The 19,458-nt window shown below is 39.8% G+C and overlaps 1 protein-coding gene across 1 annotated transcript in view; it reads right to left on the minus strand.

Moving 5' to 3' along the window:
* Positions 1 to 18,992, minus strand: part of ITGB8 (integrin subunit beta 8) — a gene marked incomplete at both ends in the record, with an annotated part of 81,261 nt that extends 62,269 nt beyond the window's left edge. The window contains one exon of the mRNA XM_080701840.1: positions 18,866 to 18,992. Coding sequence (XP_080557966.1) covers positions 18,866 to 18,992 — 127 coding nt within the window. The remainder of the gene's footprint in view (positions 1 to 18,865) is intronic.
* Positions 18,993 to 19,458: the final 466 nt, after the last annotated feature.

A 19,458-nucleotide genomic window follows, 5' to 3' on the forward strand; every position in this document is an offset into this window, starting at 1 on the left:
AATATTACTGCTATCTTTATCTTATAAACCACAGTTTATATATTGTCTTTTGAAATTATTGTTTCATATTCTCCATATTTTCCCAATAGTCCAGCTAATATTTCCCCTTCATCATATCTCAGCTTTACACAGAGCTCATCATTCCTTGGAGAAATTTTAAAACAGGGCTTTAACATCCCCGCTGACAATATGTAGATTCTACCTAAACCCATCTCCCCAACTCCGCCGTCTCTCTTCTTCCTAGATGCACAGGTCTCACTGAACATGCCCCTTGCTGTATTCACCAGGTACTTTTCTGCATTTTGCAATGCATTTATTCCCTTGCTCAAGGTTTTTCTGCCGTATCGAAGTCACCCCCGTGCCTCGGTAACTCCACCATGGACAGAGCTATCAGGAATCTCTGAGGCCAGACACTGAAGTGGGAATTCTCAAAGGAGCACTGGATCAGGACTCCATGTAAGAGAGTTTAGGCTCAAAAAACCAAAAAAGGAAGAATAAGTGATAAATCGGGAGAATGGGACAGAAATCAGGCCACTGAGTCAAAAGCCCTAAAACATGGAGTGAAAGTCAACAGAAGCAGGCCCGACAAGATGGCCTGATGCATCCAGAGCCTTAAAGAGCATCATGAGCCCAGGACAGTCAAGTCCTTTCTAAGCTTCTTCCTCCTCTCATTAGCTCCTGAGTCCTGCTTTCATTCATTCCTCCTTGTTCTCCATTCCATTTTTTTTACATTCACTCTTCTAGTTCTTCCTCCTTAAACCCTTAGGACTGTTCACAAGGCGTCCTACTTAAGGTATGACCTTAAACTTACCTTTCTACCACAGAGAATACCTAAGTGACTTTCCTTCTTTTCCACTCAAAATTGTTTTTGTTCTCTGTTTGGAAAAAGGAGAGCTTTCTTCCTTGCCAAGATTATTTCCTCTGTGTCTAGTGAATTGCTCATTCAAAGGCAAACAATCATTTCCTAATTATATTTAGCAAGTAGCGTCCAGCAATGTCTAAATGTTCTCTGCTTTTAACAGTGGGTGGCACTCTGTCACCTCTCCCATTTTGACTATGATTCCTTTTTAGGTCTTTGGCTGTTTTGACAGCCCTCTCTAAACTCCACACATTGAAGCTTCATGAGCTAACAGAATTTGAAGGTCCCATTCCCTCACAGGGGACCAGCAAATTCTTACCTTCAGTTGTCAACTCTTGCCCAGGTTTCTGTGTTGAATTGTCAACCATCTGTTGAATGTCCCCCTAGGTTCCTGGTGCATCTGCACTACCCTCAAGTCGCAAATGAAAGCCATGTTTTCATTCCTAACTTGAATCACCTCTTTCTGTTAATTATATTCTTTTCCCATTCACTTTGATTCAGGTCTTTGTGGCAAACTTGATCCCTCCCTCTGTCACAGTCCCCACAGCCCATCCATTGCCAGGACTCTGCTTCTACCTCAGTATTTTCAACATTTATATCTTCCCCTTCAATTAACATCGATTTCATCCCATTTTGCACCCTTCTTGTTTGTCATTTGGTCTTTTGTAATAACCTTCTTACAGTTTCTTACAGCTAGCATTTGACACTTAAAAAAAAAATCATGATTATTTCCCTTGTTGCCAGATCCACTGCCAGATACAGTGTGATCACATGACTAAACTACCATAAAAAGAAAATAAAAATTAAAAGAAAAAAACAACAAACAAAACCTTTGGCAATTTTCCTCCACCTGAGAAGTAGTAAGTGTATTATTTTGTTCAAATTGCTGTGGCAAAATACTTAGACTGGGTAATTTATTAGCAACAAATTTTGTTAATCAGTGTTTTGGAGCCTGTGCAGTCCAGGTTTAAGGCACAAACATATGTGGTGTCTGGTGTCTCTGGTAAGAAACCCTTCCTAATAGATGCTGCTTCTTACTGTTTTCTTACATAGCAGAAGGACAAAAGGGCAAACAAATGTCCTTGGGACTCTTTTATAAGGACACTGATACCATCCACAGGGCTCTGCCCTCATGACTTAGTCACTTCCCTAAGGCTCCCTCTTCATACTATCAAACTTGAGAATCACATTTTTATGTGTAAACTTTGGAGGGACATAAACATTCGAACCATAGCCAAAAGTCCTTAAATATCTACTATTGCTAACTCTACAGCTCTTTCTTTGAGTTCTTTCCTGATGGCCTATTTCACAGTCAGTGTCCCTCTCACTCTGCAGAGCCATCTTGTGCACCTTTCTCTGGTATAACCCAGTCAGTCCTCCAGCATCCAGTGTAGACACATACCACATATATTTCTGCTTCCTTTATTTGGGTGTAGTTGATTTTTTGGCTTTGAAATCTTTGTAGAATTTGTATTGTAATCCTTGTATTCTATATAGTTATCTATATGTGTGCTGTTTTTATTTTGTATATTACATGTGTCTATAATTTATATCTTACCCATATGTAAATATATTTATCAGGAAGTAAATTTTTTGAGGAAAGAGAGAGTTTTAGATAATTTAGAAAGTCTTTCTTAGACCACTTCTGCCAAAGGATGGCTTGTACTATCTTCAGTAATATTTCAGGCACTGTGCACCTTCTTGGGCAATCAGGTTCATCACCTAGAGTCAGGAGTAACTCAGGTCACTTGAAGAAAGTCCATTCACCCCAATACAAACACACACACACACACACACACACACACAAATACAAACACACACACACACACACACACACACACACACACCCAGAGGAGGTTAGAAGGAGCCTCTCATACTGGAACCAAGTCAGGTTTCCTAGGTCTCTTTCCTTTCTTTCACAGGAACCAAGAGTGAAATCCTCTCCCTCACCACTCATAGTGTCTTAGTATCTTTGTCTGTATATGCCTTGAGTAGCTAAAGATGAATATTTTCCATTCTCGTTTACATCAGTCTCTACAAGATGCACCACGCTCCCCAGATAGCCTTGATATTCCCACCATGTTCTCACCTCAACAGGGATCTGCACGAACCCTCTTCTCCTTCCATATTCTTTATGATTCCAGGAACAGACCCTCTGTATTCCCTGAAATTCCTTGTGCATTTCAAAAAGAATGGCCTGTATCTCAGTGTCCTCTGAACACTCTCCTTACCTTCTCGATCTAATAGAATTCTGGCTCTTCCCTGAGGATCTGTTTTTAACTGCAGACCACATGAGTCATGACTGATCTTTCTGTCATAACCTACAGGGTGTGTGCTGGAGATGTACAAGTGTCCTCCTCATCGTCACTCACAGAGCATCCTCCCTTCTGCATCCCCACGAACCCAACCCCACTGTTCATACTTATATTTCAAGTCACACCATCCACTATACCCTGAATTGCTTCAGGCTTTCACTGACACTGTCTCTAGGGTGATTCCCTCTCATGTCTAGGAATCTGTGGCTGCTCGCTTATTATCACTCTCTCCACACTCTTATTTAAATTATTTGCAGTTTCAGTATATGCACAGATCATCTTTGCAATACCTATATGTCCTGGTCCCTTGTTCTTTTCTCCTCTATTTATTTTGTCTACTACCTTGATTTTGTCACTCCTTTCCATGGTTACAGCTTTAGAAATGGTTGTTGCCAGTAACTGCAATCTCTCTACAATCCTGATTCTACACACTCTCTTTTGAATCACCACTACCTTTCCTTCAATCTAAAGCACTTTAAGATCTAGACACCAACAGTCTGCAACCTCCATCCTTTGATCATTTTTCTTGTTGAATATCTCTCACATCTTTTGATATCCATCTCTTCTCTATCGCTCTTCCAGTCATCCAGGAGGCTCTCACTACCTTCAAGCCCTTACTTAAGCATCACCTTTATCCATAGGGACCAACCTGTCTCATCCTCTTAAAATGAGCACTCCTGGGCCCATGCCTGTAATCCCAGTACTTGGGAGGCTGGGACAAAAGGCTCGAAGGTTCATGGCCAGACTTAGCAACCTCATACTGTCTCCTGCAACTTTGACCCTGTTTCCAAATAAAATAAATAAAATAACACTCCATTCCTCAAACGTGCTCTACTCTTTCTCACTGCATTTATCACCATATGACATGCTATGTCTTTACTTCTAACCATATGTCTATTATTTGTTTCTCTTCACACAAATTTAACTCATAAGGACAGAAATTTTTGTTTCCCATTTTTTTCAAGCAGAGCTTGCTCCACAGTTATTGTTGAAAAATATCAAATGACTAATCATTTACTAAACTCTACTGGAGATAGGACCTCCTAGACTATAACACATGTTTAAATATTATTAGTTAGCCAGAAGCAGTGACCCATGCCTGTAATCCCAGTACTTGGGAGGCTGAGACAAAAAGGCTCAAAGGTTCATGGCCGGACTCAGCAACCTCATGATGCCTCCTGGAACTTCAACTCTGTTTCCAAATAAAATAAATAAAATAAGGCTTGGGGTATAGCTCAGTGGTAGAACTTCCCTGATGCCAAAAAATTATCATTAGTTTATTAGACTTAAGTGGAAATAAGGAATTACTTACTAGATTATAACATATGTTTAAATGTAAATCTCCTACTTCAAAGTAACAGGTTGCAACGGAGACTACCTATTCATCTTTCCCTTCCTGAGGTTAAGGACCCGCTCAGATGTAGGCTTCTCAACTACAGCTTCACTACTCAACTCCTTCTCCAGTGCTCCTGACTCCATGTTTTTTTTTTCTCTATCTAGAACATGCTAGAAACAGGACTGTCCAGCATTCTCTGCAGTCTATGTCTTTATTTTATCTATTCTTTATCTCCTGACATTAAAATGTAAGGTCTGAGAGAACAGGTATTTTGTCTATTTTGTTCACTACCATATTCCAGATATTAGAAAAATATTCCCACTGAAAACAGTATGTATTTGTTGAATGGGTGTCCACGAAGCCTCACATTTCTGTTCTTTCTTTATTAGACACACCTTTAACAGCTTCTACTAATTGCTAAAAACAATGCAGGTAAATCATGTACACCATTAGGGTACAGGAAACAGCATGAATTTTACTTTATATTGATCTCTAGGAGCATACTATACATAGGAAGGTGAATCACATGTCCTGTAAAATCGAAGCAGTCCCTTTCATTAATCAGGGCTTTATACCTTAATTCTCTGCTCACAGAAAAAATACTAAACACAAGTATTAATATTCATAAGAGATTTGCATCAGAACACACTTGGACTGTTTCTTGTCTGATGGAGAAATCCAAAGTCCTGCAGCACTGGTTTGCATAGACTCCTCCCCAGCCCTCCTGCCATCTCTTAAGGCTTGTGCATAGCTCCTCAGGGGGAGTTAAGAGTGTCAACATGAAACTCTCTGCTCACAGCAGCTAGTCCAGTGCCATCTTCACTGACTAGGTGCTCAAGCAGTCATTTCTGACTTATTAAGTGGCAGTGATGAGGCTTTGCAAATCTGATTAAGTGATAATGGTGAAGCTTTCCTCAAATATCAAAGAAATTTAAATGGTGTACTTCCCAAAACAGGTAAGTGTCCTATACATCTTAAAAATATTATTTGCAAAAGAGAATATAAATGACCATAATATTTCATTAGTTAAATTGCCACCTTTCACATATATTCTAGGTAGCAAGAGTCTTACTGTAACTCTTCTTGTGGGCAGCACTGTTAGAATTATTTAAAGCTGCTTGACTGAGGAAGAGATGGACAAAGATTTGGTTAAAAGGGAACTAACATTATCATTTGGGGGAAGAGAGCAGGAAATTCCACTTCTTGTGGGATTTCGGAGTTGTAATGATTCTGATGGCATTTCTCATCCGTAAATTTTTTAGTCATTATTTAATACTTGCTATTAAGTCATGACATTGCACAGGGTCTTGGGGATCTGGTATGTGCTCTTGTGAAGCTTATGGAGTATCAGCCAAACCTGACATAAGGCAGAATCTTAAGAAGTGTGTCCTGAAAAGGAACAGGCAGAGTGCTATGGCGTCAGATCACTGGCACATGTCACCTCAGGGGGAGATAGGCAGGGCCAGAGAAAACTTCCTTGAGGAATTTCCTGGGTCCTTTTATTACAAGATTGCAATTCTGTCTGGTTTCCAAATATATTGAGTGTTAAAAGTCACACCATATTGTTAGGAAGCTATTGAGAATTGGCCCATGCAGCTGGATCAGTACATCTGGAAAAACAACAGCAACCTGCTCTGAGACACAAAATCATTCTCCCATCTCCAACAACAGGAGTTTCATTTGTGTTGCTTGAACCCCTCCAATTCCTATTCAGCTTCCCCTTGGACCTCAGATCTATTTTATTTTCCAAAACTTAATGGCCCATTTCAAGTTTAACCCAACTCTTCTGCTAAAGATGCCCAGGGGCCTTTAAAATTACACAGTCAAGTCATATTTGAATGGGTAATATCAGATTTAGCCCTTACTATCGGGGTAGTCTACGGGATGTCTCTTGACTTTATCAGACCCATGTTGCAGAGTTGTTGATCCATGAAGAGGTGAATGGGTTTATCTACCTCTTCAGGTCTGGAAAGATTTGCTCTATGGCCAAAGAAATGCCAACCAAACTCCAAACTCAGTGTTTTGGGGTTTTTTTTTTTTTTTCCCTTTCATATACAGTCTGAGTGCTTGTGTTGGTTTCTTGCCTCTTGAATAATCCTGAAGCGCCCAGACCTCTTCCATAACTCACTTTTGTATGCCAAAACTTTGGAAAATAAATGCATAAAGTACTTTTATCAAATACATCATGAGTATGTACATGACTGGCAATGCCCTTGAATTCTGGAATCCTCTGTCAGTTTCCTAGTGTTCAAGCTGCATCTTCCAAAACCTTTTAGATGGAGGAAGTCACTGTGCATCTCAGCAACATCTAGAAAACCTGGACTCACATCCCAAGTTATTTAGACTATCCTGGGCCTCTTACTCTCTACCATTCTCAAAGCACTAGAAAGATGAGTTTGCACTACTGAAGGCAAATTTAATGGGAGCCCAAATTCCTCCTAGAAAAACAGAAGAGTGACCTTATGTTGGAGAGGTGGGCCTCCAAATGTTGGGGTAATTCAGTATTTGGGGAGGGGAATTTTCAGGGTATTTAGTTTCCTGCTTGCCAATAAACACTCTTCATAAAGATCCTAAACTGGACTAATCATGGGTCCTTTGCCTCTGTGACAGCCTAACAGGACTCAAAAGCACAAATTCTTGTGTATTTTGTAGCAGAATATATCTTAACATAGGCTAGAAGTAGATAATTTGTACAGAGGGCCAAAAACATGTGCATTCCACACATGAAATAGTTTTGTAGTTAAAATTTACTCCCCAAAGAATTATAATTATCTAGTGTAGAAGAAAAAACATCCCAAGCCATCTGGCCATATTCAAGAAGTTTATCCATGAGGACAAAGGATGAAACATCCTGTGACAAACATTTCTACACTGTCAAACGTCTCTACAATACACTCATAGTTTAGTCAAAAGCAACACTTGTCCTTTTTTGGCCTTTAACATCAAACACATCTCTGGGAGGCAGAATGTCTCCCCAGAGCCCTGATGTCTGACATGTTATAATGTCGAAAGTCAATCTCTGGTCCCCAAAGTCTGGGAGTTAGTCACCAGATAATCCAGCCTCAGAGAACAGTGATCTCTGACCTCCACACAGCTGAGGATCAGCTCTGGCCATGTATGTTGTTGTCAAATGCACCCTCATCAGAGTGCTGGGCTGCAATCTCCAGCTGTACCACGCTGCCTTCAGCAGGCACAGACAGTGCTCAGGAGCCCCCCCCCCCACCTTTCCAGTCCCATCGATGTCACTGGGTATCCCGTGGTGGTCTTGGATTCTTCATGAGGTGTCAAATACATACCATCCTCTGAGCCTAAGATTGTTATTAACATTAGGTCTTATGTTTCTATCACCAACCTTAAAGGTCCAGCACTATAATTTTACACATTGCCCCTCACTTTAGGGCTCTTTTCTCTAGGTTGTTGAAATGATTGATGATACACATCTGTAATCCCAGTACTTGGAAGGCTGAGACAGGAGGATCACAGGTTCGAGGGTACCTTCAGCAATTTAGTGAGACCCTATTTCAACATAAAAAGTAAATTGGGGCTGGAGATGTAGCACAGGAGTAAATATTCCTGGCTTCAATACCCAGTACTACAAAAGGGGGGGGGGAGAAAGAGGGACTTTTTCAACCCAAACTCAGGATACCTGAAATGGTGACTTCTTTCTTGAATATTTCTCTTGTTTTTCATTGTTACCCCTCAAAATAAATGTTAGTAGAACACAGGACCCACCTAGCATTTGTAGAGGGTTTTCTTTTGCAAGTTATGGCTTTCTTGGGTTCATTTAACCATAACAACTCAAACCAAATCCACAGAGAACAACGGAGTAATACTTTGGGAGGTATGCTAGGTATTAAAAGAGATCAGCTCAGACACGGTCATTTTTGTGCCAATGATAAAATGACTTCTTTGCTACAATGACTTCTTTGTTTCCAACTAGAACAGCCAGTTCTACAGCAATTCCTGGCCATCCCACAACTCTCTTGCATTCTTTGTTCTACTGCAGTCAATGAATACCTTACATGACTAGGCAGAGCCAGCCTGGCCTTTTAGCTCCTATCCAGCAGGCAATTAGGAAAGACATCCTAGTTTGGCAGTCCTTAAGGTACTTTTGTCAGCTAAATCCTTGTGAAGGCATTTTGGGTTTTTCTTTTAATTACTTTATTTGGTCTACAAGTATTCAAAGATTCCTTGTGGCATAGTGGTTACTCCTCATTCTGTAAGAGTGAACTTTCTACCCAGACTCTTTCTATACCTACTACTTGCAACAGAACCGTTCCAAGGAAAGGACCTTGAAACCACGTGTATACATAGAACTGCATGCAGTGCTTTCAACTGAGGCATACCCATCAGTGTATCTTGAAAAATCAATAAGAATTAAGACCAAAGTAATGCAGTCTATCAAAATAGTCCTGCCCAAATCATCTCACAAACCTAAGAAGGCATACTCTTCACAATTAGTCAGAGCTAAAATGTTCCTATCTCTCATCCTCCTGTCCTCATTACCATCCCTTCTCATCACTTCCAAATTCAATTCTTCCCAAGGACTTTGGCTTGAACTAAACCTTGGATGGTAACTATTGTATCCACCTCTGTGCTATTTAGAGACTGTGGTGTGTGTGTGTGTGTGTGTGTGTGTGTGTGTGTGTGTGTGTGTGTGTGTTCTAGAATAATCAAACAGAAGCAGTACTTATCTGGGATGGCAAGAGTCTCTGTTTTTGACAAATATAACAATATTTTGTCAGTGAAAACAAAACAAACACCTTGCAAACAGAAGTAACATGTCTGAGACCACTAGTAATGACAGTTGGCCCATTGATAAGATTAGTATGAAAGGCCATCTTTAATGACCTCATATGATTTTTTTAAATATGACCTTTTAATATTTTGAATAATAGCACTCAAAAGCATCTTTAAAAATCATCTTAAGAGTACATATTCAATAAGACCACTATAATCTAATATTATACTTTTAATGATATTTATCTTATTTGCTAAAATGATTGTAGAAGGGGAGATTTTAAAATAACTCGAGAAAGAGAAAGATAATTTTTTTTGTGTGTGTGGTGGTACTGGGGATGGAAACCAGGGGCCTTCTATCTCCAGGATTTACTCCCAGACCTATTTTATATTTTATTTGGAAACAAGGTCTCTTAAGCCAGCTGAGGCCGGCTTTTAACCCGCGTGATCCTCTTGTCTCAGCCTCCCAAGCACAGGGATTACAAAGGATAATTTTATTTATTACTATTTTGTGCTGGTAATCAAACCACTGAGTTCCACTGCCAGCCTGAAAAAGTGATTTTAGCATATATGCTTAATATTATAATTTCCTAGCAAGAACTGATGGCTGCACTTTTGTTAAAAGGTAGATTGTTTTAAATGAATTATAAAATTGTGATGGAAACCATTTGACTTTTATTATAGTATTCTTTGGTATGTAAATTATACTAATTCACTTACTGTGAAGGTAGAAAGGTCACACTGAAACTGATTTTAAACTGAAAATAGTCCTTTCACTCCATGAAGGCAGCATGGTAGCATTTTTTTATTTATTCATTCACTTATAGATATTAAATATATGCCAGCTGAATAATTTGACCAAATTGAGTTCATTCATGTCAGTTAAAATTCTTTGCTGTGACAAGTTTTAAATTAATCTCAAGAAGCAAAAAGTAAAACTAATTTAAGAATATGAACACACTAGCTACACTATATCACTCTTTGCAAGAGGGTAGAACTCTGGGTAATCTGTATCCATCTTGGAGTTCACCAAGAGGGATTTATTTACTGAAATATAAAAGCTCCTTGATTTGAGGTAGCTCCTATACAATTGTTCCTGGTGCTTTTTTCTTGTCTGAACCTCCCCCCAAAATCACTTTTTAACTAGCCGACAATCTACCTTAACTTTTTCAGGGCCAAGGGCAAGAGTACAAAGAAGAGTGGGCATATTTAACAGTTAACAACTATGCCAAGAAATCATTTGGTATAATAAGTACTATCTTCTGTCCTTGATAAGTTTACAATTATAATGACCTAAAAGGCTGGATCTGGATTTAGAATTTCTGACTCTTTAGATTTCTGGCTGGGAACTTGGCAATGTGTGAAGTACTGCCCTTCCAGGCCAGACTCTGCCACTCTCCTCTCCCAAATCTACATTCATCTGAACCACAAATAATCTGCTATTTACCTGCCTGAACATCTCAGCCTACAGTCCAAGTTCTTCTTACTTCTGCATCAGCAGCCTTAAGCCACCCTAACCTAGGGGTTTGGCACATGGGTGGCATGGTTTACCCAGAGAATGAAGGCTCTGAAAGTAACTTGGGGCTGTTGGGCAGAGAATTCTGGAGATGTTCTGGAAGGGTATGCTTGACTTTGGATAGACATGCTCCAAAGACTCCTTGCCCCTGGATGGGGATGGCCAGGGGAGGGGTAAAGCTGGGCCCTCTCATAGCTGTCCAGGGTAGGAACTCGGCTCACCCCTGGAGGGCAGTCTAGAGGGCGATTCAGAATGCCGATTCAAACCCACACAGCTCTGAATTCTGGTTCCTTATTAGGTAAGAGACTTTGGAGAAGTTGTTCAATTTTTTTGTGTGATTTTCTTACATTATATAACTCAGAGGACAAAAGCCTTCAAGGCATGTTATATTTTCATATCATGTCTTCAGGAACTTGTCTGGCCAGTAGAAACCTACAAATTTCAACAATTGTTATTTGTTTAACGCCAGAGCTCAGTATAGTGCCTATCAAAAAGTGGTAGGTGCCTTAAGAAGGTCTGAATGAATAATGATTAGCTTCATTAGAATAGTTTGTCGTTTTTATTAGTTTTTAAAAGTATTTGGTAAAAAAAACTACAAATTTCAGTTTGTATAATCTAAATAAAAATCAATTTAAAAATCAACACCAAGAGTACAGGATCAGGATCACTTCTCTTACTTACCAACAAAAGAAACAATTGTTATGGAAATTTTGAAAGAAAAACAAGCTTAAAAAGATAAGATTCAAGAATGCAAAGTCTAAGCTTTTGATCTTTGTTAAAGATTTGCTTGTAAGGTCAAGAGACTGTTCTAGAGTTGCCCGAGAAAGCAGAAACAAGGGTCTTTTATGGTATAACCCACTTTTGAAAAGAAAACCTTACTTTTCTAAACTCAAATTCTACTTAGGATTAGAGTTGACTAGGGTTTTTTTCCCCTTAACTGCCCCATTTTAAACCACGCACTGTCTACGCTCACATCATTCATGAAACCATTTACTCCAAATAATTTATTACAACCTGCTGTGCGCCAAGCATTGGAGACAAAAACAATGGGCACAGTGTTTCTCCTTGAGGAGGTCACAGGTGGGTGCAGAGACACGGGACACAAATAAGGCACAGAGGGTCAGGCATGCCGTGCTCTGGTAGGGAGTTATGGACCATATGAAAAGCATAAGACAGTGGGGGAGCCATGGCAAATTCTGAGCAGAGAGGGCAAGTGTAGAGAGAGGCTTGAAATGATGGAGATTGCCTAGGAAGTTCATATGAAGATGGTTAATCCAGGCTTTCTCTCCTCTTGGGCATTGTAGTAAAAGGCAGGGACAGATTTGGGAAACCACTGTGAACAAAAATTTGATTTTAAGAAATATGTGAAAAATCTATTTTCCTTGAATCATTTTACCTCACGCCACCCTCTTATTTATTGTCCTGTCACCCCTTTGCTGACTCGTGACTCTTTTCTACGTAGCCCTACATGAGAATTTAACCGGTGGAAGAGGAAAGGCTCCCAAGTATTAAAAGAACAAAGATCACATGGCCTCAAATGCTGTGTTTTCTACAAGAAAACTTCATTTAAAAAAGAGTACAGGAAAATCTGCAAGGCAATATGGTGTTATGATATCAAGATATTTCTCAGATCTCATAAAAATCCAGTTGGAATGAAAACTTATTATGTTTATGTTAATTGCCTGTATTAGATTGTATTAGATTTTATTCAAAAAGTTCCCCGTTTCTGAGCTATATTCCTTTACATCTTCTGGCTTATTATAATACTAATTTTGTTTTCAGTCTGTAATCAAGGCATAATTAGCTTGGTAGGCATACATATTCATAGGTAAATAATATATTTAAAACTTAGCCGGGCATGGTGGCGCACGCTTGTAATCCCCACGGTTGGGAGGCGGAGACAGAAGGATTGCGCGCAGGTTCGAAGCCAGCCGCGCTGGCATAAGAGACCCTGTTTCAAAAATATAAAATAGGTCTGGGAGTGTAGCCCAGAGGTAGACAGACTTCCAGGAACCCCAGTACCACCAAAAAAACAAAACAAAACAAACAAACAAAAAAACTTAAACATACATTTTCTAGAATTACTGGTTGGTAGAAATATTTGAAAAACTTTTTCTATCTTGTCAGTCATCTAATTTTTAGGGTCCCATATATGGTTGTATCACCTGAAAATGCTTTTCATGATTCTCCAAAAAACCAGAGTTATAGAGTTATAGGAGTGACTCATGCATCATCATCATCATTATTATTATTATTATTATTATTATTATTATTATTAGCAGCAGCAGCAGCAGCAGCAGCAGCACTGGAGATGGAACCCAGGGGCATTCTACCTCCTAGCTACATTCCCAGCCCTATTTTATTTTTTATTTTGAAACAGGGTCTCACTAAGTTACAGAAGACCTCACTAAGTAGCTGAGGCTGGCCACAAACCTGGAATCCTTCTGTCTCAGTTTCCCAAGTACTGGGGTTACAAGCATATGCCACCACACCCGGCTGATTCATGTATTATAAATCTGAATGGACAAAAAAAGTAACATCAAAATTGGTATTATTAGGGGCAGCTTGTTTGCCTATCTCTATGCTACATGTAGAAATGCCATTTTTTAAGGAGATTCTGTGATTTTTCTATTAAAGTATAATAGTACTGAATTCTGAAATGCATCTTTTTATTACAAAGAGAAGAAAGATTCAGAGAAAATCAGCGAGACTCTGTCTTGGAATGAAGAGAGAAACAATTTGAGACTTCCTTGAAACAAAACTTACTTATTTGTTCTTTCAGTCCCCATCAAGTATATATTGGGTATGCTTTACATGGTTGGCTTTTTTTTTTTTTTTTTTTTCAAAGAAAGAGAGCGAAGTACCTTCCCTCATGAGCTGTATTCTAGTTTTAGGGTTGGGAGGAGGGGAATGGGACAGTAAGCAAAGCAATATGTCATACCAGGGGCATGCGAAGGGCAGATGCTAAGGGTTATCAAAGGAGAAGATACAGAATAAGAATCTACTCGGAGTTGACAGGAAAGACAGAGAAGCCCTTTAGGATACAGGGAAATCTGAATAGACATTGAGAGGCATTCAGCAATATATCTTAGGGAAGAGCATCCCCAAAACAAGAATCAGCACATTCAAGACTGGAGGTAGACTAGGCATGGTGGCACATGCCTGTAATCCCAGTACTTGGGATGCTGAGATAGGAGGGCTGCAGGTTCAAGACTAGACACAGCAATGCAGAGAGAGACTCTCAGTGATTTAGCAAGGTCCTGCTTCAAAATAAAAATAAAAAAGGGATGGGGCTGTAGCTCAGAGGTATACTGCTCCAGGGTAAAATCACCAGTCCACCCCCTCCACACACACACACACACACACACACACACACACACACACACACACAATTTTAAAAAGTATTGGAGGCAGGATTGTGCTTGGTGCATCTAGAGTGTAGCAAGAACCAGTGTTGCTGGAACGAAGTGAGAAAAAGAAAGAAGGGAGGAGAGGGGTCCACAGGGTCCTCAGGGGATAGCTCACATAAGATGCTGAAGGCCATGGAAGGACTGGGCCTTCCATCTGAGACAGATGAAAAGCCACTGGGAGTTGACAGGAGTGAAGGCTTTGATATGCATCTTTAAAAAATAGGTCTGGCTATATTGTAGAGCAGGGAACCTCAAATATAGGCTTTCAAGAGTCTGAGCAAAACTTGAAGTGAAGCAGAGTGGTGGCAGCAGAGCTCATGAAACAGCTGTTGAAGGTGAGAGAGAGAGAAGAATCGAGGATGCCACAGACTATGGACCTGATCCACTTGGAGTCTGGGACTGAGCTGGTTAAGAGAGTCAAAAGAGCAAGGTTAGGGGAGAAAACTGGGAATTTGGTTTTGAACACCTTAGGGTCAACTTTGCCTTTAGATGCACAGTGGAGATGTTGAACGGGCAGTTTGCAGGAATCTCTGAGGTCAGATAAGAGGTCAGAACTGGAGATACATATCAGGGAGGTGACAGCACAGACATGGTATTTAAACCCAAGACTTGATCCATCCAGTTGAGGACTCAGTACACATGGAGAAGAAAAATCCTCTAGAATGAGTCCTGGGACACTCCTACTTGTGGAATTTGGGAGATAAAGAAGAACCAACACCAGAAATGGAGAAGGTACTACATCTAAGAGATTGTAGGTCCAGGAAACTAAGGGAAAAATTGTTCCCAATAAGGGGCATACCCACAAGTGTCAACTCATTGAAAGGTGATAGGTCAAACAGGATGAAGACGATGAGTTGGCCATCAAATTAGGCAATGAAGAAGTCACCTCATCTGAACAATAAGAAACTATAGAGGCAATATAAAGAAAGCTTGGCCCCCGCAGACTCTCAGAGTTGAGGAAAAACAACTAGAGAGAACAAGTATGAATAACTCTTTAAGGACTTATAGCAAAAGAAGAATGAGAAATAGAAGATGAGAGGCATCATAGGATATATGGATATTACTATAATATCCATATATTGTGATATCATATAATATAATGCTATATTATATAACATCCATATATCCATATATTGTTGATGCAAGAGAGAGGAGAGGAATCTTCATGAACCTAACATTTTAGCAAAATATAACTGCTTTGATTTCACTGGGATAGACTAACATTTGTCTTGATAAGTAGATTTATGTTATTGTTTCTTCTTCACATATATGCATACCATAAAAGCTGTTACACGTGCATATGTTTTAAGAAAAAATATTTTAAATAGAACCAGCAAAAAGTGTTAAAAGTGTGTTTCTATAATTTCTTACTACTCTCTTCTTCAGTTTCTCCTTCTAAAGCTTATGAACATTTTTGTGGCCCTAAATTGTATTAAAAATTCCTGGTTAGGATTTAATGGCAGTGTGTTTCCTTTTAAATAGTGTGTCAATATACTAAACTAGGATAGAATTACATGAGAAATTTACTTGAAAATAACTTAGTTGGAGGAAGAGGATGAGCTTGGTAGGAGTGGGAACAGGATGAAAGGAGTTAGCTTTGACTTGATAGTTAATAAGGCCAGGTGAGAGGTGCTTCCTAATACAATTCTCTCTGCTTCTGTATGTGTTTGAAAATGTCCATGATGCCATGCTAAAAAATAAAAAGAAACAGAGGACCAACACTATGCTTAACCCAAAGAAATTCAATAAGTAGTGAAATTCTGATAATTTGGTAATAATAAGGTATTATTTTGAGGCTCAGAACCCTGTCAAATACTTTTCAAGTCATATCAGCTACTTGTATTCATGTTTAGAGCAAGCATAGTTGTCTTTTTAACAAATACTATAGTGTCTTGATCACTTAAAACTGAATTTGAATTGTTTGCATGCAAGTAATTTGGAAGAATAAATTTTTTTTAAAAAAAGCTTCCATTCTCTTAAGTATCTCATCACTTTAGGAAAGTACACGGAACTCTGAGAATACCTAATGCTTTGAAATATGTTTTGAGGCAAAGTGATGCCCAGTCACAAAGCAATACTATTCCAGTTGATTGTGGTTTAAAAAACATAAACATTTGATAGCAGAATAAATAAAAGATGAGTTTTCATTGAAGTAAGTTACTATTTTTTTTAAATCAGAAAATATGATTTTTGAAATTTGTCACTCTTCTATTGCTATATTAAAATCAACCTTAATCTTTTAAAATAAGCAAAATGTGGAAAGAACACAATGTTGCTATAGTAACTCTTCCAATATTAACCAATAGGTATTCTTTGTTTCCCAGTTACTCAACAACTATTTTATGGTGTTATTGTCAACAACATTGTCCAATTGTTGGTAATTCCCACCAAGGAAAAGAAAGAGAGGAGGAGAGGGGAGGAGAGGGGAGGGGAAGAGAGGGGAAGAGGAGAGAAGGGAGAAAGGGAGAAAGACTCCAGTATATTCTCTACAGCAGACAGAAATCATTGGATTTTATTCATGACACCTGCTGCTTACTATGAATTCATCATTAAAAGTATTTGAGACCTGTAAATGCTATTTCAAAAATTAAATTCAAAGTTATGTTGTTCTTCTGTAGCTTATGGTCTGCTTTGTATGATTGTATTGCTCTCAACATTTTCTTGGTGTAAACTACTGAGCATGGGAACAAGATTTCCTTTGTAACTGATACCTAACTTTCTAGCCTGCTTTAAGCGTCTAATTTGCACTGTAACAACATATAATTTGAGACTTGCAGCTATATCGCAAAAGTATAACAGTTTAGGCTGATCTCTAATTTTCTGAGTTGTACTGCCTATAATTAAAAAAAATTTTTTGCCTCCTTTTAACTGCCATTCAAATCCGTATACATCAGAAATCTTTGTATATTGACAGAGTCTGGGAAAAAGATGCCCTGTTCTGAATTCAGAGTTCCTTTTCAGGTCTGCAGGTGCGAGGGGACCCATTCATGCTCTTTGCTTCAAGTCAGTTGTACTCACTGGGTAGAAATGCAGTACTATTACACAAGAACTGGACTGATCTTCACAGGCACAATGGGTGCTTAAAAATTACTATTATTAGAAAACAGTAGAGACAAGTGGGACTTTTCCCCCTTGATTGTATTTTAGGAACAAGTTATACTCTGTTGGCATAAATTTTGGTCATTTTTACTAGTGTGTATGTTTATTAAATGTAGAAAAACACTTATTACTTATTAAAACAGGATGGAATTATGCTCAGTGGAAAATCTGCTGCAATCAATACATGTTCCATTTAAGAGATAATTGATAATGAATGTTACTTTTTCCTTTACATTAATTTTCACTCATTTTGCCATCAACATGTAAGCCAAAAATTCACTACAAGATAAAAATTTACTTGAATTACCCCCTCCACTTCAGATAACTGGGCAACTGTCCCTGAAACAAGTATTAGACTATATGCAGAACAGTTAAAAAAAAGTTGAGGTTTCCATGATAAGCCTTTATTTATAAGGCTATGATGACTGTTTCAATTAGTTTCAGGCAGAAAATTGACACATCATTTCAAAGCATAGGAATACATTTTAGTCTACAAAATAATCACAATTATTAATTAAACTTTCCTTGGGTCAGAAGTTAAAGTAAGGCTCTATAGAATTTAAGGGATTAATGATTAAACAGAGAAAAGGTGATTTTTTTAAAAAAAAAAAAAGAATGTAAGTCACTGCACTTGAAAAAAAATGATATGGAAAACTGATCCTAAACTCATTTTAAATTGATGGATATCATTACTTGTTTTTGAGGGGGTGTGCCAACAATACAATGCTTCTACCTTACATTTGATTTGATTATGTAAATTGAAAGTTTCAAAACCCCTTCTAGTGCACTGGAACTTTTGTGACTTAAGGAAAGCAGGCATTATTATCCCCACTTTACAGATGAGGACAATAACATTTATAAAGTGGTTGTGACCTCTCTAAATCAAGGTTAAATTTGACATAAATGGTTAGCCTGGACTAAGACTGTCAAAACTGTAGATCCTGGCCCAAGGTTCTATGCTTTTCACTCTTGGAAGATTGAGCTCAGTGCGGGATCAATTAGCTAGCCAAGTTTTGTTGTTTTTAAAGAAAAAAATCTGCAAGGTTGGTGACTTAAAACATGAATATTCCTTACAAGTATTTAATTCGCTCAGTCGGAACCCTATGATAGAGAAAAAAACTTGTATGTTGCTCTTCTTTTATAAAGAATGAAAGACTGCCTACTACTACAGCCAGCTTATCCACAGCCTTGAGTCAAATGCGTTAGTGGCTGGTCGATCCCAATCCTAGAAAGACAGAGAGCACATTCTGTACTGAGATACCTTCAAGGATGGACCAGAACCTCTAAACTGACTACCATAAATAACACCACCCTTCCTGCGGAACTTCCATTCATTACTGGCTCCCCAGCACCCTGGAGCAGCAGGGCATCTCTTAGTATAGTTGACTCTTGCTGTCACTCGGGAGCAGAAATGCTTGACACCTGGTCTCTCCAGCAAAGAGCCCGCTGCCACACACCCACCTGCCCTCTTAACATTCGCAGGGTCGACCTCGAGCGTGCATCCCATACTTACCTGGCCGGGATGTTTCGGCCAAGCTCTTTGAGCCTGCTCAAGACTTTGGGCGGAGAGAGGAAAACAAAACAACTTACCACTTTGGCCCAGTCCAAGAACAAGTGAAAACACCCAGGCCGCTCGGAGGAACGAGGCAGGACCTCGCCGGCAGTTTTGCAGGCTGACAAATGCGGCGGTAAGAAGCGCCAGGGCAGAGCCGCACATCCTGCAAAGCGGCCGGGCCCGCGCCCGCCTGGCTGGCTCGCCGCGCCGCGCTCGCGCCTCGGGGGCGCACCTCGGGGCCCGCGGGCCGGGGGTCCCTAGGGCGTTTCTCGCAGGCCAGGCAGGCGGCCCCCGCGGCTCGGAGCAAGCTGCGCAGGTAGGTGGGCCCGGGCGCTGCCGTGCATCTCAGGGCCCACGCGGCCCTCCCAGCTCCGCACCGCTGGCCCCGCAGTCTCCACCAGAAGCACCTCCTCCGACCGCCGAGGGCCCGCGGCGGCGACGCGATCCAGGGCTCCGAAGCCCGCTCCGGGACAAAGAAAGGAGCTTCTGTGTCTCTCCAGCTGATGGGGCTCTGCTGCATAAATCAGCTTAGCCCAGCGCCCAACACAATCAAACCCAAACAAAGCCCGAAGCTGGGGGGAGCCACCCTAATGTATATTCACTGGGTGATGCTGCGTTTGTGGGAGGG

Source organism: Muscardinus avellanarius, assembly GCF_963383645.1.
Source record: "Muscardinus avellanarius genome assembly, chromosome: 9".
NCBI lineage: Eukaryota > Metazoa > Chordata > Mammalia > Rodentia > Gliridae > Muscardinus > Muscardinus avellanarius.